The sequence below is a fragment of the Emydura macquarii genome, unplaced genomic scaffold, assembly GCF_026122565.2.
Source record: "Emydura macquarii macquarii isolate MOO-44397 ecotype Brisbane River unplaced genomic scaffold, CSIRO-AGI_Emac_v2 contig_1348, whole genome shotgun sequence".
Classification (NCBI taxonomy): Eukaryota; Metazoa; Chordata; order Testudines; family Chelidae; genus Emydura; species Emydura macquarii.
The window spans coordinates 5,353,639-5,376,872 of record NW_027131485.1 but is presented as its reverse complement, the minus strand read 5'-3'; the positions used below and the strand labels follow the sequence as shown (position 1 = coordinate 5,376,872).

Sequence of the window (23,234 nt, the reverse complement as noted above, 5' to 3'; positions counted from 1 at the left end):
GCCCTCACACTTTTGCAATAAGGATTTAAGAACATTTACACAAAAAATTCAAGCATTATTAATGTGATTCAAGAATTTATTAAGTCATACATGCAAAACATACTGCTAACTGTATTAGCAAAAGATCAATGTAAAAATGTCAATTTTGCAACTTGATTTTTAAATTTTGTTCAGTGGTTGAAAGGGCATAGTTCAACATTGTATTCTTGCCAGTGTTTAGGATGTACAGAACATTGTTAGCACTAAGTTACAGAACCTCACAGACCCAAGTTACCATTACCAGATAAATCAATGTGATACACATGTACATATAGGTGAGCTAAAGGACAATTGTCAGCACTAGTAATGTTATAGTGTTGGGGTACATGGCAAAGTGATTTTGAGAAAGTTCATAGTTTACGGAGATCTAAAGTATAAAAATTACTAAAACTTGTTTCACATGATTTTTACACCTAATGTCTAGAAGACTAAAGAAAGCTCCTCAAAGCATGTAATTTACTGGAGCAGAAGTAACAAGAAAATAAGGATATGCTTAAACTTCCTAATCTACAAAAAACACAAAATGCTAATATATCAGAAAGGTTTTAAAATACAAGTTATATTGCTCAATAAGAAGAAATTCTACGAGAAAAGCATTTACTAAGTATAACAGCTGTGGGAATGACCATTCAAAGTTGTGTTACATGAATGCCCTGCTTGAAAATAAATTCAAAAAACTTACCTATAAACACCAACTGTCCCTTCACCTACTGCATATTTGTGACAAGTTAATTTTACTGTTAATGACTTTACCTGTGACAAAAATCTATTCACCTTATCACTCAGTTGACAATGTAGTGTAAATTGGTCTGTACAGTGTGAAAATACTGTCTGGCAATATCACTTGATCAAACCAGATGTGTTTCACCTACCCATCACAATACAATGCTGTCAAGAGAAGTACATACACTTCAGTACGAATATTTATTTTTAATCACAGCAGCAAGAACTAGATTATAACAGCCCTTACCAGTGATAAAGCATTTTTTACTGTGACTCAAGGTTGTCAGTCATATAGTCAATTCTCTTAATCGTTTATGTCTGATGCAACAAGCACAGACTGAGAAAATGTTTAATGAATACATTAGACTGCAACTTTTTCCTAAGGATCCTGTACTGTTACATGTGTGTGAAAAACTAGAGTGTTTTGCATTTTCTACAGCCATTAGAGTCTTCTTAAGGACAACAGTCTTAAAAACAGTTTAGTGCTTAGTGTTCATAGCACAACAATGCAATTTAGTTCAGCAGATAGTTTGGCAACACTTGTTTAATCTGAGCAAGAATAGGACTTTAAAAATAAGGCTTTACATAAGTTGGTCATTTTTTAGGATTTCACTTTTAGTAGAATTTGAAAAGCAGTTCTCACACTTTAAACAAATGAAACCATGAAATTGTTGATTGAATCAAAAATTTTATGGAAGAGAACTAATAACAGAAAAACTTGGCATTGAATGTGAATGCTCCCTTGTTCTGAGCAGAGCACAAAGGTTCAGAGTGGGGGTGGGGCAGGGTACATTTACAGCAGCAGACATTTTCTCTTCCTCTTCTTTACAGGAGGGGGGCAGAGAACCGCTCGAATAGCTTCATCGAACACTGTCTTGAGGCCTCGCTGTGTAAGTGCTGAGCATTCTAGGTATTTCACTGCACCTGTAGAAAGCCATAAGGTTTGAAGTTACAAAATAATTCTATACACTGTGTCAATTATAGAAAACACTGCTTTTAACAGACTGCCAAAAAACAGAAACAAGGGTCTCTCCTCTTAAAATTAAACAGTAAGTCTTCTATACAATGAATTTTAGATAGAGTCAATGTAATTCAGTAAGAACCATACCAATCTCTTTTGCCATGGCAAGGCCTTGTGGATAGGTGATTGGAGTCAACTTCTTCTCCTTCAGCTTTTCAATAGTATCTTTATCATCTCTAAGATCAAGTTTGGTACCCACTAGAATGATGGGAGTGTTGGGGCAATGGTGTCGCACCTCAGGATACCACTGCAAAAAATAATGCAAATATGTACTTGCGTAGCAACTTTTATTTAAGACCCTTAGAGTACTTTACAAATTAAAGCCTCACAAAACTCTGGTAAGATGCATAGAAATGTGGGGCAAAGAAAGAAATTAAAGGGAAGATTCCCCAAAAATATTCCTTCCCTAACCACAACAAGATACAAGTGACAATTACTCTGTCCAGACATTAGTAATACTCAATGGAGATGCCCTTCATTCATTAGTTTGACAAGAGCATTGAAACTTTTGGGGCAATTTAATAGTTAGCACAAAAATTTCAGTGCAAGTGCAGCTGGGTTCAGGAGTGTAATTACGGCCACAGGTACCCCAGAATAGATATATTGGATATTACCAGGATGGAAGGGTGGAAGAAATACCCTCCTCATGCTGTTCAATAAACTGTAAATTGTAAAATCAATACATGTCCAAATTGAAATATATCCCCTTGTTCACTGACTGAAAGCAAGATCCATTGAATATTAAGCATAACAAAGACAGGATCCACAAGGTCTCAAGGCAGTTACATATTAGCTTTTTGAACCTGGGCCAGCAAACATGGCATCCAACGTTTATCATCGGAGACTTAACTCCTTTCTTATCCAGGACAGGAGACTCCGACAGGCTGAAAAATCCTGATATGGCTTTGCAAAACAAGGAGAAGAGAACAATACATTGATGATAATACAGACCATCTGCTGGAGCTCTCCATCATGCAGAATGGATCATTTCTCCTTGCCCAGGGAAACATGTGACAGGAATAAAATAAGCTTCTGAATGCCAGCTGATTTTCTGGTTTCTCAACAAGCAAAGTGCAGAGCCTACATCAAATCTTCATCCACCACCAAAATTTGCCATTTTTGCCTATGCACTTTTCCAAATTCTTTGCTACCAAATATGTATCGAAAAGAGATCCCCATACCACTTGACATCTTAAAACGGGATTATAAATTCCAAGATTTGTGTATTCCGTTTAGTCACTGCTTTGCATTTTATCACTTTCCTAAATGTATCAGTTTTCTCAATTACCTTTTTCCTTACCATCACATCAAGGAAAAAGATTCTGGTTTGAAATGTAGCAGATGCATTGAACTGCTGAAAAGAGATCTCCAAACTTTTAAGATTAAGCAACTGACATGGCTGAAAGCAGCAAAATTCTCGAGTTCTCCCTTTGCACAGGTAAAGTAGCATTGTTCAATCACAGAGAGAAGAGGTGACTGAGGTAATATCTTTTATTGGGCCAACTTCTGTTGGTGAAGGAGACAAGCTTTTAAGCTGCATAGAGCTCTTCTTCAGGTCAAACTTGCAGAGACCTGAAGAAGAGTTCTGTGCATCTCAAAATCATGTCTCCTTCACCAACAGAAATTGGTCCAGTGAAAGATAATGTCGCCATCTTTGTGTGTCTAATATCCAGGGACCAACACAGCTATAATACTGCAAAGAACATTGTTAAATCATGTAATTGAAGACACCTGCTAAACTCCAACATTCATGTATCTTCACACAATAATTTCATAGTACTGAACATGTGAATCTAGTTTTTCCTTTAATTCCTACAACAGTAAAGCAAAGAACACAGGCTGTGCGCTGAGAAACAACACAGTATTTAGTCCCTCCAAGTAAAGAAGCAGACACTACTCTACACTTACCTTAGCACGGACATTTTCAAAGGATGCAGGACTCACAAGGGAAAAGCAAATTAAGAAGACATCCTACAAAACAAAAGTTGAGTTAGCCCAATACAGTAACACTGGAGAACAAACGATATCTTCTTTATTATAAGATAGGTTTCCTATTCAACTATTGGAGGGGTCTAGTCAGCAACTGCTAGAATAGTTACGCTAGCAGCATGTTAGCATTTCAAAATCTTACTCCCAGCCCATCAACTCTTGCTAAGCTATTCAGACATTGAAAAAATAATAGAATCTTAGAGGAGTCCGTAAAAAAGAGAAGTAGAATGTTGCGGATTACGTATGAGAAGAGTCACTAGAATTGCAGTCTCCTGTCTGCTTTTCAGATTAGACATAAGGAAAGGCCAAGTGATTTAAGCTTTAAATAATATCCTGTGCTATTGTGGAAGGTGTCTGCTTAAGTAGGAAGTGTTACTGCTCCATTACTTCTGAAAGCAAATCATACCAGAACTGGTATGAAGCAATGGGGCGCAATGTGGAATATGAGTATGTGAAATCACATCAGCGTGCCAGCATTAAATGACTACTTCTATGTAAAATATTCTCAAACCATCTAAGCAGACATTTTCTTGCATCCAGTAAACAATTTCCAGATCATTAATGTTGTGCACAGATTAAGTGACTCCTGTGTGAGTTATGAATCTATTACCTATATAGACTGTTAATGTGAAACACTTTAGGGTTTCCCTCTTCCCTCTCAGCTAGGATCAGGCATGTAAAAAACCTATCTTACTAGCCCGTTCCATTCCTTAGTGATTGGACCAGGGAAGAAAGGCCTTTAAGGAGTTCATCCCCCTTGCTTTCCCATTGAGGGAGGGGTGAATTTTATTGCAAGGAAGAGATTGGGTGAAAAAACATAAATATCAAGGGAAAGATACTGCAGAATAGATAGGAAAGAATACCCAGAAGGTTAATGAGCAACTGCAACAAAATATAAATGTCAAAGGCTGATAAGTTTCCTATCGTGATTGCTTCTAAATTATTTTGAGAAAGTAATTAAATTTGGATAACTATAAGATTAATTTCTAAATCTGGTCATGTGAAGATCACTGCAGTCTTCCTACATGAATCTTACAACTGAACAAAGAATTTTACACAGCTCCAGCTTTCCTTGACCCACTTTTCATACTGGACTAAATACAAATAAAAACACAAGTTCAACACAAGACTCAGAGGTATTTCAGAATGTTAGTTGATTGTGTTGCATTTTAAGGCTTTCTGTTAGGCCAGCTTCTGACATTTGCACTACTATGCACTTGCAACCCAGTCATTCATGCATCACCATAGCAAAATTTCCATAGCCAGGACACCAGAAGAAGAAAGATGGGTAATATCACATAATGATACTATGGCCACTACTTCAGTTTTCCAATTCTGCAAGTTTATGGCAATCTCTAGTTCTGCAAGTTGTACAGGTTCACTTCCGCCTTTACTAATTTCAGGTGATCAAATGTTTGAAAGTACAGGAAGTTCTATGGGTTATTATTTGCACTTTCAGGTGGCCCTTCTGAATTAAAAAACTAGTCCAAAACACAGGAGGAAAACACATTTTAACTGCTTGTTATGCAAGAAAGACTATACTCTTCAGAAAAGTACTGATTTTAAAAAGGTCTGATAGTCAGGGGTGCTCAGACTTATAAAACAATAATAGTGTCCCAAAAGTTAAACTTTAAGTACAAGGGAACAGCTATTGTTCAGTAAAATAGGGGCCAACTTATCACTGTATTACTGTGAGCAAAACAAGGTAACAGAACTTGGAACTTAAGTTTATTGAAAGCTTTACATACGGCAATAGGTTGATCTTTCAGACTGGAAGTTAAATAGTTATCATTGGTTCCTCCAACCTAACAACAGTATAAGACAAATTAAGTTTAGGAGTAACTTTAATGTAAAGTGTGCTATTATGTGACCATTTCTTCTCAGAATTACTATTCCCACCAATTCTCACAATACAACTTTACTTCTCAAAAGGATATCTTTCTTGGAAGTTATGGCTATCAGTCACCAGACACCTAGGAAAAAAAAACCCTAGAACTATTTATTGCAAAGCTGTAGTTACCTATATGATAAAGATGACTAGCAACAGCAACCACTGCTTACTAAGTATGGTCATCTCTTTAAAAAAAATAAAAGTTAAACCACACTGGAGGGGGGTTGACTTGGTGGACAAGAGTCACACAGAAAAAAAAATTAGGTAAGAAATTTTCCTCTCATTCCTGTATCACATTTGCCATTCCTCAAAGATTTTCCAAACACTAAGAACAGAATACATTAAGGCAGTGAAGTTTAAAGTGTGAATTAGTGTCAGACAGATACCAAAACAGTCTATAACTGAATGATCCATTGTACTAAGACAAGACAGCATGAGGAATCTTTTTGCCAAAAGTTGCAACTGGCAATACCTAGAGATACAGTTTCGTGCCTAATGAAAATATGATTTGATCAGGCTGCTGCTTTGCAGGTCTCTTCCTAAAGGGTATACAATTCTTCCACTAAAGCAGTTGACATAGCTCTCCTTCAATGGGCTTTTAATCTACTAGGTGGAGAAAAGCTTTTTGCTATGTAGTATCAGAAGCAAGTTCTGATCCAGCTTGTGGTTGAAGTCTTATTTCCTCCAGTTTTGGGATGGAACAGAGTAGATATTTTCCTGTGTTATTCAATAACATTTTTAATGTGCATTTCACATCAATTATATCAAAGCTCGTCCTACAACTCCCCACACAGAGATTAAGCAGAATGATGGCAACAATATTCTGAGATACAGAAGACAGTTAATTTTAGATGTACATTTTGGGACCACTCCAGCACAAACTCATCATAGAAACTTATATACTGTCATTACTGCCAAGGCCTCTTAACTCCAAAATTCTCCTTACAGATGTAAATATCAACTAAAATGCCATCCTTATATAGTAGGACTCAAGGATTTGCCAATCTGAATTGTAATACATATGTTGTGGAAGCTTATTTGTCAACCTCAGAACGCAGTCATCATGTAGTCCCCTTTCCCAGGTAGGAATAAATTTAGTCATAGCACATGTCTAGATTTTGAGGACATGGTGGAATCCTGTCAAAGTTTATTCATCCAAAATTTCTCTTCTATCTTCTACTGCTGAAAAAAGACTCAATTCTGGATGATTGATAAGAACTAAAATTCATGCGAAATTATTTTAAATCTTATTTCACTTTCTATGCTTTTACTTAACAGAGGGTTCCTCCATTTTCCTTAAGTTCTGGAAAACTAAATGTTTGTGGATGCATATATCCAGTTTTGGTGGCTACAAGGATCTTTGCACCATGATGTTAGTACATCATGTCGTACTGCAGCAAAACCCAGTGAATCCAACATTGTATTCACCATCAGTGAGGTGGGCAGAGATCGTAATTAACATTAACGTAAATTCTTTGATAATTTGCATTTGATCTTGTGGGGTTTTGCTGGAATAACACTTCACAAAAAGATTAACTTCATTTTCTCCTTAAAAAGGTCTACTTTTTCTATGAGCCAGTTCTTTAGGCTAAAAGAAACTATCTAAGAGCATTGCAACGCTATGTGAAAAGGAAGTTACTGCTGCATCAGCTTGGTTGCAGAGCAAATATTAACTTCTAACACAAGGTATTTATCAACTCACATTTCTTTTATTTACTGTAACTAATCTGTTGACTGAGTCCAAGCCCTAGAAATTTAAATAGTCTGAGTGCCCACATGTTGACCAAAAAGCCATTTTGTCCCCTGTACACAGGCTTGGAACTTCATGGTTTAGTGCACTTTAAAGTTCTACTTTTTCTCACCATTTGGTGGATTCCCAACTAGCCATTCTCCACCCTATGATGTTATTTAGAAGAAAAAATAAGTTAAGGTGCCGAGAGTCTCCTAAACAAGCTTAAGAGTTTCATTTCTTTTAAGTATCCCACTACTGCTCCTGCATACGGAGGGTGCACAGATAACTGTTGAGTTTTCTTCCTGGCAGAAGTAGAGATTTCTGGCAGTTTTGTAGGGAACATCTATAGCTGACAGATTAGTGTCAGTCTCTGGCCTCAAGGACGAGAAGAAAACTTTATTGTAAGAATTGAAGACCATCACATATGACTAAACTACAAAATTTAACTTTCACTGAGTGAAATCCATCTTATTCAGCAGAGCTGTCAAATTATATAAGAAACGCAGTAGTTTTGCATTTTAGCATTAGAGAGCATGAAATATAGTTTCAGACAGTTTATATTGGCTAGTGATTACTATGAGAAAACTGAAATAACTGAAAGTTTACCATTTTTTTCTCACTGAAGGACAGTTCTGTCTAAAGTCTAGCTCAAAACAAGACCACTGGGTTTGGCAGAAAATAACTTCAGGAAACTAGTATCTAAAGAGATTAGGTGAGCTATGGTGGCAGCTGCATTTGAAAGAACAGAGCAGATTACTTCATCTTCCATATACAGGAGGAACTAGGGATTCTCAAACTTTTTTTTCTGAGATCCCCTTTGAAAATATTTCAGGTTGTGATGACCCCTCCCCCCCATGCCATGTCCCTATAATAACCTCGTGAACCCCTGAGGGGTTATGACCCCCAGTTTGAGAACCCTGGTCTATACAGATTCAGAATTTAACTAGTTGCATCCACAAATACACTTGTAATTTTGATTATAACATCAGAAGAAATGTATCATAAATACTCTTGGCCTGAAGTAATTTAAGAGCTATAAAATACCCTATGTCAACCCCAATAATTAAGAGCGTGCCTCTTTCACATTTAATACCATCTTCCAAATCAAATGAGAAGATGAATGACATCAAATGCTTAGCAATGAGTGTCAGACTGCAGTCAAACAGCATGCCCAAAAACCAAAAATAAATCTTGCTTTTGGCAGGGATCTTAATCTTAATCAACAGACTTGCTGATGAGACCATTCTAATTCACCAAAATGGGGTTCTAGTCAATTGTGGGACTGCAACTGTACATAAAGCCAGTATGTCTCAGTGTACACAAAATAAATACATGGGTGAAGGTTTCAACATCTATTCAATTGCCAACTAATAGAAGATCCAAATATTACAGTTGTAGCATTCAGAGAGAACTAGCCAGAGTTTAATTTTACCATTAAATTGATATATTAATATGATGAAGTGTTAAAAATCTTAGCATTATTCAAGAAAGAAGCAATTGAACATTTATACGCCTATTTAAGCTATATTCATGCTTTCAAATATCTCATGCTATAAGTCTTACTGTTTGTGGATAGGATAATGGACGTAATCTGTCATAGTCCTCTTGTCCAGCTGTATCCCACAAACCCAGGTTGACTGGTTTGCCATCAACCATTACATTAGCAGAATAGTTGTCAAAGCTACAAAATTAAAAAAAAAATTAGTTGACGTGTTTCCTGTGAATAGTAGCAAGCCAATAAATGTATCTTTTACAGTAAACTACAAAGGCTGAGATCTTTTGTGACGTCCTAATCACAAAGATTGCAGATGAAAAGGTCAAACTCTAGTCCACTTATCTCTGCCACCACATGTAGTCCCAGTACATATTGATTAGTGGGCAGAGTGGAAGTGAGCTGATAAATAATACACAATAAATACTTACCACATGGATACCACCACGTATGACAAACACCAAATATAAAAGTTAGCCTAAGAAGCCAAAAATACTTTAAAATAAATCTAAATGCTGAGTTAAGCTTTTATTAAGCAAAAACTAAAAGGTGATGTTTTCAGCTGATTTACACAATTAAAAACCAACCACCAATGGTGGCTAGTATGCAGGCTGGGACATAAATTAGTTCAGAAGGTTTTACTGATATACTTACACAGTGGGTATGTATTCTCCAGGAAATGCATTGGTTGTGTAACTGATGAGTAGGCATGTTTTACCTACAGCACTGTAAAAGAGAAAGTTTATTCAAGGTTAAGTGCTCTTTCTTACATGTGAGGCAGAACAAACAGCCTTCAACAGAAACAAAGTTTCATTTTGCCATTTGAAGAGAGATTAAGCTGAAATTTGAATTGTCAGTCCTCAATGTTTTGAAACTGTGGCTTTCTAATAGAAAACAAACCAGTCAGAAGATAAACTTAAGCTTCTCAGTGACAAACAGATACAAAATAATAAGCATTTTCTAAAATATGAACAGGCAATACAAATTACCAGACTGTGTTTGGATTTTAACTACAAAGGTCATGTGTCTTAATCAGACAACCAATTTTTGCTGGTCATCTGACCAATTCCACTCACTGAACAGTTTTGTGATAGTTATCACTAGCACAATGCCTTGGTATTTCATAAAATTGAAAGGAATATCTCCCCTCACCCTTCATACAACTCAAAGATGACTTGTTATTCCTTTTATATGACTCAACTATAGTTGTTTCCTTATACCAGGAACTTTTAAGAAACTATAGTAGAACCTCAGAGTTACGAACACCTCCGGAACGTACGTTGTTCGTAACTATGAACAAAACGTTATGGTTGCTTTTTCAAAAGTTTACAAATGAACATTGACTTAATATAGCTTTCCATTTATTTTAGTAGTTTACGTATAACACAGTATTGTACTGTATTTGCTTTTTTGTTTTGTTTTGGTCTCTGCTGTTGCCTGATCGTGTACTTCCAGTTCCAAATGAGGTATGTTGGTGACCAGTTGGTTCGTTACTCTGAGGTTCTACTGTATTGCCAATTTCTTTTCAAAATGCCACATTATAGGGTCTGGGGAAACAGGAGTAGCAGTCCTCACCAACATCTGCTCATCTGCAGACATCAGCTCCTGTATGCAGTATCACTTCCTTAGAAACCCACATACATCTCATGGAAAACTCATTTAGCGACAATTATATCCAAACATTGAACCCCAGTTACGCAAAGATTAACTCACAAAAAACCCCAAATAACTTGAGATAATTGTGGGGGAAGCCTGTGCTCTGGATTTCTTTGAGAGTTTCATTGCCAGCTCTCTTCTCTCCAGCATTACCGAAAATCAAATATTTAAGGTACATAGCTGATCTTTAGTACAAGTTTTAATTAACAAGGGTAGGGATAATCCAAGTTTGACTAAATAACATTGTTTCTCTTTTTTTTTTTTTAAAAGACAAAAGTTGCATGAAAATTAGGTTTCCAATGCTTAGGAGTTCATCTGGTCCTGATAATTGTTCCTCTTTTGAAGAGTATAATCCTCTGACATTATAATATTTTCCAAAGGATAACTTCACAATTAGCTGCTGCAAAGATGATAATATCATCAGGAGATTATGTTCTTCCTCATGCTTACCCCTCACTTGAACAGATGAACTTCTATACAAAAGGCAGATGTTTTGGACAATCAGTATTTGTTAATAAAACAAGATATCAGCAGCATTTTAATCCTTGCTGTGCTTACAAGTATAACCTTCCATAGGTATTAGGCTATGACTCATGCAATTCTTATACTTTGTGCGTCTCATATGGATAAGAAACACACGAAAGCCAGGTTATCTGCTGTAAAATCTTGCCTTAGTACTTAGCTGCTACACAAGAAACCCTAGCAGCTAATCAATACTGCTGCTAAAAATATCATTTAGCTTTGCATAAGAAAAGAAACTATTGCAAGGATTACAAAAGAATTTCAGTCAGGGGGTCTTAATACACACAGGCTTTCTGGCTCTAAAATGAGGAGTTAATACCTGTGGCAGTTTTATCATAAGATATTTACTATCACCACCACCCTTCCATATTTTGTCTGTTTTGTGGAAGCATCTCGTTACTTTAACATGGATTTCCTCTTTTCCTTTCAAGGGTACAGAGACTTTGAATATTTTTATAAACTTTACAACAGTCAACTTGTCATCTCTAATGATTCAACAGATGAAAACAGGTTAGGTATACCCTGTACTTTGTCAGAGCTAGAAGTTACTGTGTACATCACAATTCTGCCTGCAACAGGTTTCTCCACAACATTTTCTTAATTCAATAATACTTTGTTAGCTGACAGGCTATTCAATTGTTCTCAATGACTGATAAAACTAGAACCTTCAGAGAGGCAGTCATGATCTGCTCATGCTAGTGCCTGTCTGGGAATTTATCACACATGTCCATTTGTAATTTTTAAACTATTTCTTACTCAGTGGCAGGTTGGCATATAGCATGATGCTCAATCTGCTGTAGCTTTTTGTCCCATCTAATAAAGATTTTCCTCACCACTCTGATAGAAAGTCTTATAATTTGATTATATAAATAAATTGTTCACACTCATTTTGAAGCAGTAAGGAAAGTATAAATTTCAATTGCTCTTCTGTCATATTAGCTGCAATTTTCCTCTGGAGATCTCCATTGTGTCTTGTGCTTCTCTACACCTCTAATTTACGGCATTTAATTCTGTACTTGGTAAGCCTCAGTTTTGCACATTTTACTGTAGCATATGTATTTCAGGTGGCTTTACAAATGTATGCAAAAAAGTGGCCTGGGAATTTGTCAATCAGGAACACATGTGGGAAACTGGGAGCTGCTTTAGGATCTCCAAGTTAATAATAGTGGACCAAGCATGGATTATCCCTGGCAGCCAGTAAATCCTTCCTTCAAGGATTCATTCCAGTGGCATACTGAAGACAAGAGGAAACAGTTGCAGATTACTACCTCTGTTTTCATAACGATAAAGTTGCATCCTTTCTGGTAGTCCAAAAAGTTTAGCGTTCCCAGCATATAATGGAGAAGGAACAACAAGATGTATTTAAATAAAAAGGAAAGAGGGGTAAACTCTAGTCAGTCTAGCTCAGGATTAGGAGTCAGACTCCCAAATTCTAATCCTAGCTGTAAGACAGTGTCCTTGAGCAAATCACAGACCCTTTTTCAGTTTTCCCAACCCATAAAGTAAGGATAATTATTTACCTCACAAGGTTGTTCTGAGGAATAATGTTTGCAAAGTGCTTTTAAGATGAATATCACTAAGTACTAAATATCATAAACCTTTGTACACAAATTGGGAGTTTCCAGGTGTTTTACAGTAAACCAGCATCTCTGAAAACAGGAGCCTGTTGTATCATTTTAATATCATTAAATCAATGGGATATTCTTAGACTTCTATACCTGTAAGAGTCTGACAGTCCAGTATATTAGCACTTCCAAACAGGAAATTGTAAAGAGTATGTATGGATCTAGGCCTTTCAGAGTGCCACAGAATAGGAATGCAATAGGTCCAGATTATAAATAAATCAAAGCTTTAAGACCTAGAAATTCTGGCACAACCATGCCCCATATTCTACAGGAGGCTTCTTTAGGACTTGGAGGCAATACTGTCTTAAGATTCCAGAGCATCTTTCACCTGGTGCCCTATTCTTAATAAGTCCCATAAGACATCAATAAGTATAAACAATTTGAATATAAAAGTTAAGACAACTGGTTAATAGATATTGAAAACTAAGACTATGCCATTCAATATTTGCAACAGTGAATGAAGAGCAATTCTCCACCCTCACATATTCCTCTCCGACTCACTGTGCAGTGGGAATGGTGAGTCTGCTGCGGTTATTCAAAGTACACAGGGAAGGAGGTGGTGAAAGATTTCATCCCAGGCTTGAAAGAATTAAAAGAACTGCCTGCTGCTACAAAGCTACACAACAATCAGGCACAGTCATTAAGTCAACAAGAAAAAACACGTTCAACAGCTCTGTGTTTCAGACTTACTCCATTCTAGGTTTCCTGCCTCTTTAGCCTCTTGGCTCTCTGCCTTATGAATCAGATCTGCATGGTTACCAACCTCAGAAATAAATCTTTAATATCTACTTTTGCTATGGTATCCTACATTACATCTATTCCTCACCTCCTGCTTCAATATTATATTAATACTCTTCTCTGCAAAAAATAACTTGTGCCAATGCTTTTGTACCAATTCTCATCTTCAATAAGAATGTCTTATAAATAATCAATATTCAAGTAAGTAACAGAAAAGTGTTTTCTATATGCTGTTGCACCCTAGACAGTCTTATTTCTCTGCATAATAAAATAATTCAGAGAGCAACACTTGCCGTCTATCACTCCCAAACAGTCTTCATGGTAAAGATATAAGGACAAAAATATGAGAACAAAAACCTTATGTATGTAGATAGGGCTGTGCTTTTCTAATCAACTGGGTGACCAATAAATATCCGTTGAGGCATGAAGTCTAAATAACCAGGTACATATATGGTATGCCAAAGATAGGGCTGTGCTTTTCTAATCAACTGGGTGACCAATAAATATCCGTTCAGGCATGAAGTCTAAATAACCAGGTACATATATGATGTGCCAAAGACAAACAGTCCATAAATGTTGAAATTTAGTAGTATCAGTGACACATGTATATTTATATATCCTTGTTTGGTTTTTCTAGCAGAACTTGGAAAAATAAGATACGTAAACAATACACAAATTAATATGTATATGTAAGCAAAGCAGGATCTAAGTTATATGGTTTATATTATTAAACTATAAGGCTTCCATATATATTTTTAAATAATTTTTAGATATTTCTTCTAGATCACCTGATAAGGTGGTACTTTAAAAAAAGAACCAAGTTCTATGTCAAAACGTAGAATTAGGTAATTAGATATGGAAAAATGCAACCATGGACCTTAAAGAGCTCTCAAAATGGGAATACACAGATCAAGATCCCACTGAGACAGCTAAGTTTCTGAATGTGCATTAAGAAAGACAAATAAATTGAATACATCAGCCTTTTGCTCAAAAGAATGTACAAAATGTAAACAGTGTTATGCTATTTTGGTTTTCAAAAAAGGGAAGAGAAGGAAAATAATTCTGAAAATGGTTGCAGTGGGATTATACTTACAGAGGACCATGGTTTTTTTAAATCTGTTGTATACTTTTTGTTGAATGAGCCCCCATACACAACATAGTTTCCTTCTAGTCAACTTTCTAAAGTGTATTTCAAAACATGGAAAATAGCATTTCAATTTATTAACAGCAACACTAGATCTTGCAAAATTTGTTTAAATATAATGTGTTATGTTAAGCTAGTGAGATCTTTATAAATGGATACCATTTGTAAAATATGTAATATGAATAATTGACCTGTATTAGCTATTAATATTGTACACAATCACAAATGAGGTTAGCTTGTATATTAACACATTATGATGAGTTTATATATAATTTGTTACACATTTGTATATAATTTGTTATACTTGTTTGCTCTTTATTCATCACATTTAACAAAAAGTTAACAGGAAAAAAATTGCTAAGAACATAAGAGCTGCCATACTTGGTCACACCAATAGTCCATCTAGCCCAGTATCATGTCTCCAACAGTGGCCAGTACCAAAGCTTCTGAGAGAGTGTATAGAATAGAGCAATGCTGGAGTGATACACTCCTGTCTTTTGGCAGTCGGAGGTTGAGGGCAGCCCCAAGCATGGGTCGCATCCCTAACCATCTTGGCTAACAGCCATTGTTAAACCTATCCTTCAGAATATTTAATGCAAAGACAAAATTAAATTTAACTAAAAATATATTATTTTAGACTAAGGACTAAGATGTTGATTTAAAAATCAAAGTTAATTTACTCTTCCATCATATTCATGTAAGCTAAGTGAAAGAATGATCACTGTTATTCCTACCAGTGTCAATAAATTACAGCACTATAAGTGTCTGTGAAACGTACCAAGACATCATTCTTGTGAAGCACAAGCAATAAGAGCAAGCCAGGTATCTCACATGAATTTTTAAGTCCAACATTATTTGTTAAAAGTTATTTTAATTAAATCTTAATGAAAACTAATCTTTCCTAAGTAGCATGAAGAAAGCCACAGTAAACGACACAGGGCTGATGGTGATTTCTTCTAGTTGTATTTACACTCCTTAGTCTATCTACCCAAGGTTGCTGTGATGCCCAATTATGCTTAGACTACACTGGGATTTTTGTTTCTATGGAAAAAAAAATCAAACTGCATAAGACAAGTCTTGTTTTCCAACTGGCCTGTGATTCTCCCTGAGCTCTGACATACAGTAAGAAAAAAAAATGCTTCCAAGATGATGGGAAGAGCTTCCCCTTTATGGAGTCTACTCAGCATCATTCATCACTAAAACATGTCAGAAGGGTCAAACACACACCACACACCTTTCAACATGTTCTTTACAAAGGAAGCCAGCAGCTACGCATAAACTCGGGCTCCACCCAGTTACAAATAGCATCCAAAAGTTATTTCAATTATAATAGCAGGGCATGCAAAGTATCATAGATGTACACAGTTCTTTACAGACAATGAATATATGACAGGCTGCTAATTTTTTAAATTACAATAGTACCGAAAGGCTCTAGTTAAGACCAGGGACCTACCGTACTAGGTAAATATATAGTGAAATACAGTCCTTGCCCTGCAGAAATCACAATCTACTCTGAGTTTATAAACTACATTTTAATCCTTGGCTGTAAAAGCACAGATCTTTCGAAACACTGAACTATTACTGCTAGTGTTTATCACTGCTATAAAGAAGTCTTTTTAAAGAGATGTTAGAGCTAAAAGTATAAGTTTTACATTCAGTTACTTTAAAAGTATCTTTATTATATAATTTTAAAGTAGGAAAGAACTGCTTGAACTATATATGACAAATCTAATTAGTGAGTGGGGAAAACACTTGTGTCCCTTGTTAAACCAAGTATGGTTTAGAAGAGGTGAGGAATAAGGGAACAGCCCCATAATAACTTAGGGAAGTGACCATTTCTTTGCCAGCATCAAAATGGAATGCACACCTTTGCACACTAATGTACATGGAAGGCCACTATTTTTGTAAGCATGAACATTCACTATCAAATCACTACCCCATCATCCACCTTTGGGATACCTGTCCACTCACCACCATCCGTTTACTGCCACGTGAAGCCAGGGCTTTAGGGCACCCACCATTCACCGACATCCTTATGGGAGCTCAGAACACCCATCATTTCCTAGCAGTACTAAAGCTATCTCCCATCCCCCCAATCTGCTAACAGGAATAGATGGACCACCACCCCATCACACATACCCATCCCTGGTGGCTCTGCTTCCACACCCACTGCAATACAGATCTCCTCACGCCACCCACCGCCCTGAAATGACTCGCCGCCGCCAACACACGTACAGCGCACCCGCACACACGATTTTGGGGGACACTGTGTATCGGTGTCCTCCAGCACTAGCCTAGGGATCCCTCAGTTTCTCCCACAGTCATTTACAACAGCACCTACTTCAGAATAGCCCGGACACGGAGCCCTTCCCGCCGAGGAGCTGGGGCTGGGTGTGGAAAGCCTGTGGGGCAAAAAAGTGGCGCTTCGGCGCCCCCCCGGGGAGCAAGGGAGAGGCCAGCCCCGGCGGCGCGCCCCCAAGGAGGGGGAGAGACCCGCGGGGAGTGGGGGAAAGGCCCGCCCCGGCGCCCCCAAAGGGGGGGAAAGACCCACGGGGGGAGGGGAAGAGAGGCCCGCCCTGGCTACCGCACGGGGGAGGACGGAGCCCCGGGGAGCGGGGGGGAGAGGCCCGCCCCCCTCCACCGAATAGGGGGAAACCCGGGGAGCGGGGGAGGAGGGTGGGGTCAGGTCCCATCCGGGGGGGAGTAGCGGCGCTCTGAACTCACCCGTCTCCCACCACCACACACTTGATGGCCTGCATCGGGGCTGCGCTGGGTCCGAGTCTCTGCGGCTCCTGCTGCTACCTGGCTGGGAAGGTCCGTGAGAGTAGGAGCCCGCGGGCCTGCACCAGATCCTGGCCGCCTCCGCCCTCAATGCCTGGAAGCGGGGACGAGGCAGCGGCCACCACCCAAGCTGGGAGAGCAGAGAGCGCAGCGCTGCAGGGAAACAGGAAGCAGCCGCTCCGCTCCGCTCACATCCGGCCTCCCTCGCAGCGCTCGGCCCCAGCTGCCCCGCCTTCGGAATCGCTCGAGTACCCCCGCCCGGCCGGCAGAGCAGCTTCGGAACCATTCGGAAAAGCTCGGGTTCTCTCTCCCGAGGACAGCCACAACTTCGTTAGTATTCGGCAACGCGCGATTCACAGCGGGCTTGGTTTCGGCCATCTTCGGTATTGTTCGGGCTTCCCCGTCCCAAAGTAACGGCTTCGGACACACTCGGTGTCCCTTACCTCAGCCCAGGAGGGGCCGCCACCGCCATCTTTGTGCTACTAACCTAGTAGTCAGTCAGGGAACGTGGGGGGAGGGGGCAGAACCCCTCTGCGTCTGCTCTGCTCTGCTCTGCTCTCGCTTTCTTATGAGCACGGAGGTCCTTAGTCTGACCATTGTTATCTGTCCCGCCATACTGGGACATGGGGTCCTGGTATGGGACCATCTCACAGCTTTGGTGAGACAAAAAGTCACCACATGAGGGCATCATATCTCAGCATGAGGCCAACAGGCACACACACCTCTATTACAAGGGAGCAGCCTTGTAATGTGATGTGGTGTCATATCCTGACATAGTGCCACAAGTCACTATGCCTCCCTGTCATGAAGGCCCTACAGGAGCCCCTTTATTAGATGGGTCACTGTGCATCAGTGTGAAGTGGCTGTCATGTCAAAATAGCACCTCAGGAACAAAAAAGCAACCTTGTGATGTTACATCATGATGCCATGACATTGACTCGTCACAACATAACATCACACCACAAAGTACCTGAGATGTTATGTTTTTCTCCTAACATGTTAAGAATTGAGTTAAAAGCATGTTAAGAAAAAATTGAAAATCCCAAGAATTTTACACACTTATTACAAATCCTTTCCCCTCTCGATTGCTCTAGTTTCAGTCTCTTGCAATAACATCATCCCTTTAGATCTTCAGTTCTCCAGAGGGTCCTTCAGCAATAACAGGGAAGTCAAATCCTCCTGGCCTGATTTTCCATTGCCCTACAGCCCGTTCTAGCTATTTCAGCAGATGAAGAAGCCACAAAGTCAGTGGATATGCTCACCAGGGAATATCCAGACATTAGGATCTACCCATTTCTACTGCAAGAACTTTGTCTGAGATGTGGTTGACGGCAGAAGTGTTGCCAGAGTACCACTGTGCTCCAGCTATTCTTGGCTGCTGCAACAGCCTATAGGCTATGGGCAGCTGAGCATAAATTAGCACAGATTGCAGGCTCATGTCCCAGAACATGGAAAAGTGCAAAGGTCAGGTAAAGCCACCTTTGCTCTCCTCCCCCACTTCCTGGGCTGAGTGTAGATTATCCAGTATGGATAATTAGACCCCATATTTCTAATGTGAAAAACAGAAACAACAAATTTAAAAAATCTAAACATACCAACCTGATAATCTGCAACTGTGGAAATTTACAGTTATATGTATAACTATGAAGTTACAAACACAGTATTGTACATATAGTAGTTATGTACAAAAGTAATGGGGATACCATGATGCCTTAAAATCCCTCTAGGGTTCTGATAATATCATGAACCATAAACCTGAGGCTTGCATCAGAGCCCTAGGATTGATTTATAATCTGGTAACCTGTCTCCCTTCATCCATTATATTTTTAAAAAATACAAAAACAAACAAAAAAAAAATCTTAGATACCAAGATGAAGTTGTTAAAAATGTTTCAGAAACTATGTGAATGTTTCTATTGTGCTGGCACTACAGCACCATGATTATGTGGGTGGGGAGTGGCAGGATAATCATACTGATGCAATACTGGAAAGTTTTATACATTATGACAGAATACTAGGATTATGGAGATAATCATTTGTATTTTTTTGTATCTTTATTCCAAAAATATCACCATTGTTTCATATATATTAGTTAATTAATAAAGCCATACAGCACCACAGTAAGGAAGATAAACATTATGACACCCATTTTACAAATGGGGGAATTGAAGCACAATGAAGTTAAGCAAATCTCCCTGACAAAATCAGAAATAGAACATATGAGTCCTGATTCCTAGATACATGCTCCAACTTTTAGATTGCACTTTTCACTGATATGAGCACTATTATTTTCTTTTAACAAAGTGTTACAATTTCTAGGCATAAAATTAAAAGTCTGTGTTGCCACTGTAAAGCTATTTTTCAGGAGAAATACAGTGTAGTTTAAATTCATAGCAATTTGAAATGAAGAGTTTGACTGGGTATTGAGTGGTAGTTGATTTTACAAGAAGCAAACTTATTCACAAAGTATTAGAGGGCAAGAGCTAGTCTTTAGTATATAAATTATTAACTTGGTTAATTGTATTTATTTATTTTACAAAAATAGTTTAAAGGATTTTCTCTCACTGGAGCAGTGAAAAATTTGAATTTGTAGGTGCTTTTCAGTCACATGACAGTTAAAACAAATGGCTTGCTTAAATACATTGCATGCAATTAGGGCTTAATTCACTGAAGTCAATGTCAAAACTCTCACTGACTTTAATAGTGCAGGGTCAGGGCCTTGTTCTTCATGGAAAGAAATATGTGAGCACAGGAGTGGGTGTTCAGGAACCCGTTCCTGGGTTCTAGATTTAGCTATGATATTGGCTTTCTCAGTGGCTTTGGACAAGTCACCTAGCCTCTCTGCCTCCATTTTTCTATGTGTAAATTGGAAATAGTAATACTTATTCAACTTTTTTAGGACTAAATGATTAATATTTGTAAAGAGCTTGAAGATTAAAAGAGCTAGAAACAATTAATGAAGACTGGTTTGTTTTATTTTGTGTTTAATGTTTTTCCATAAATGACTTAGTTGTATATCTTAGTAAAGTTATTACTGCATACCACCTACTTTTAGTTTAGTCAGATTACAGAAGCTAACTATCTTCTCACTCAAGTGCAAATACAGAGTAACTGCATTGAAGTCAGGGGGCCAGGCTGAGGTAAAACTGGTGTGAAATCAGAGTCAGGCTCACAGTATTTAAAATTGCAGGCAGACATTTTAAACACGACTGATCTCCTGAATCTTGAAAAACCGAAGAAATGCAGTAGCAGCTGATATGTACAGCATTTAAATTTAGCACTCAGTCTGCTATAAGAGAAAAATAGCCTAAAATATAAAAGGAACTATGACTTTTAAATGTCAACACTAACTACAATAGAAAGGAGAGACTGAAAGAGTTGTGAAAATAAAATTTGAGGAAAAATATTTTCTGAAATAAGTAATAATGAAACTTTGTAACCAAATGTATCATTTTCATGTAGTATTAACACAGGTGGTTTATATAGCATTACACATATAAAGGAAACAGGTCCTTTCCCTTCTTCAAATAAATTCTGATAACCGCTTCCTCTTTTAGGTATTTCAATTATGACCACAAACCACTCTGTGTTGCTCACTGTTGTATTAATTTATACTTTCATGTGCTAATCCAGCATGCACTAGTTTTTACTGCCATGAAGGGATTGGCAGGCAATGGGACTACTCATAGTACTACTAAGCATTGTATGGGATAGTAAGCTCTTTGAGACAGAGACTTATTTCTATGTTTGCAAATAGTAGGTCTGATTCTCTGCTATGTTACTTCATTGTATGACAAAGTAACTCCATTTAAAACAGGTGTAGAATCAAGCCCCTTGTCTATTGTAAAGTATCATGTATAGTTATGGTGATATAAATGTAAAAATAAGAAGGAACTGCTAGAGGGCATGGTTCTGTAAGGTGCTGAATCCCCTCAACTTCTATTTGTATTAAAATCAATGGGATTAAAGACACTAAGTACTTCCCAGAACTAGATTCTACAATACTAAAAGAAAGAATAAGGGTTTAATCCTGAAGTAGTCCAGTTTAAAGTGTATTGTCTTGTTGCCTTCAATTGTCCAATTAGTCTTCAGTGGGACTCACATGAGTAAGTACTGAGGGCTAAGAGCTGTCAATGGGCACTCTGATTTTTTTTAGAAATTATTAGTATTTTTTTCTCTCCAGATTAAATTTAGGGCAATCAACAAAACTGGAGGCTGACAAGGACCAGCATCTACTGTGGCAAATTTAATCTAAGACAGAAACTTAGAGCGGCAACAAATGATACTGTACGTCCCTTTATCTCATTGCACTACTGTTCAGCTAATTCACATAAAAGCTACTAGCCTCTGTTCTTGGACTGGAGAGCAAGATGTTTTGACAATAAATAGATATGGTCAATTGCAAAACCTACATCAGAGTAAGACCATAAACCAAAATACATTATTCTTCACACAGTATAACAAGATAAATATAAAAAATAGAAAGGTGAATGATAACAGAAACAAGACAGTATAACTTCAAGAAGCAGTTACAAACAGCAACTTGTTCTTCAGTAGAACTGCTCATGAAAGACTTTAAAGATGCTGTCTGCTGTGAGAAATAGTATATATGAGAACACAGATCTGGTATAGACTTTTAATTATTTGTATTTTAAATTAGTTTTATCCTGATAAATTTAAAAGTAACTTTTTCTGTCAGGATAGAAATTTTCAAAGAGAATCTGTTTGACCTATTCCCCCAGTTCCTAAATATAAAGATTAATAAATTGTGTTGTTTGCAAGACAGTAATGACTATGGATATGATTTTGTCAAGGTAAAATTAAGCATAATTCTCTGAACAGTCATGGGATACAGTGATTGGCTTAGACTAGTCAAGGCTATATTCCCTTCCTGGTTCTGTCAGATCAAAGGATTCTGCTCAGTGTCTCAAGGAGCTGCTTTTAATACTTTACCTGTGACAAGATGGAATAGCTAGAAAGGTCTAAGGACTGCCTGCATGCAGTCAAGTGAATTCAGAAGAGGTCTAGCACCTTTCCATTTGCACATCTCTTCCCCACTGGAAAGAGATGTGGGTCCCTGCTGCCTGTGTGTGTGTCTGCCTGAAAGGGACTTAGGGCTGACACTGAGTTTTTCCTGGGCTGGTGAGGGAGCTCACCAGTTTACACAGCCCCTTTTCACTCACTCATAACATGGACAGTAGCTTAGCCACAATTTAGCCTAAATATTTCTATCTCTGGCAATAAAAGCTAGTACTTTGTTTCCCACATTGGGCTCATACTGATTGCAGTTACAAATGCATGCAGAGATAAGTTACCTAGGTGCTCTCCCTTACACTGTAAACACAGACTGGGTAAAACAATATTATAAATAAAAGTGTAAATCAGCCTGGGAATATATCCAGCCCTCTTGAGATTGCTATATATCTGCATCAAAGCAACTGAGTGGCAATAACATTTTTACAGTGATATAGGAAAATTTTAATGTTAATCAAGTAAAGAATCATGATTTCAAAATAACAAAATTTTAAATAGAGGGATCCTTGAATGCAACTTTTATTATGATTTAAATTGTCCTAAAATAAAGATCCAAAAGGAGCATATTTTAGAGAATGAGTAAAAGATTTCAGAGGCTTGATCTGTAAATAGAGCACAATGATGCTAATTTATCCCAGAGGAGTTGGGAGAGACTTTTGCCACGTTTCGGAAATCTGTGGATGAATGGTATTTGAATACTGTACTATTAAATGTGAAATAACAAACCTTTGACTAAAGCAAGACACGGGCCTTTTCTCCTGGTTTAGGAAGAGCTGTCGGGCTCAGTCTAATTGGTGCAAAGATCATCGCTTATTTAAAAAAAAAAAAAAAAGGTGGATGGAAAATGA

At 37.8% G+C, this 23,234-nt stretch overlaps 1 protein-coding gene across 2 annotated transcripts; it reads right to left on the bottom strand.

Moving 5' to 3' along the window:
* Window positions 1-55: 55 nt before the first annotated feature.
* Window positions 56-17,556, bottom strand: RAC1 (Rac family small GTPase 1). Of its 2 annotated transcripts, XM_067550954.1 has the most exons (7): window positions 17,297-17,556; window positions 9,542-9,613; window positions 8,959-9,076; window positions 5,521-5,577; window positions 3,692-3,754; window positions 1,871-2,030; window positions 56-1,686 (listed from the first exon to the last, which is right to left on the bottom strand). In XM_067550954.1, exons 1-7 carry the CDS (start codon window positions 17,329-17,331, stop codon window positions 1,556-1,558), a joined length of 636 nt encoding a protein of 211 aa, XP_067407055.1. In that variant the 5' UTR covers window positions 17,332-17,556; the 3' UTR covers window positions 56-1,555. The 2 variants fall into 2 exon arrangements, with proteins under 2 accessions (XP_067407055.1, XP_067407056.1); XM_067550955.1 differs by lacking the exon at window positions 5,521-5,577 and having other exon boundaries at window positions 17,297-17,552.
* Between the last annotated feature and the right edge of the window lie 5,678 nt (window positions 17,557-23,234).

Coding starts and splice junctions, on each gene's coding strand:
- RAC1 (XM_067550954.1), bottom strand. CDS start 17,331: ATGCAGGCCATCAAGTGTGTGGTGGTGGGAGACGG. Junction 3,755..5,520: donor TGAAAGATCAACCTATTGCC/GTATGTAAAGCT, acceptor TTTGTTTTGTAG/GATGTCTTCTTAATTTGCTT. Junction 1,687..1,870: donor TGCCATGGCAAAAGAGATTG/GTATGGTTCTTA, acceptor GGCTTTCTACAG/GTGCAGTGAAATACCTAGAA.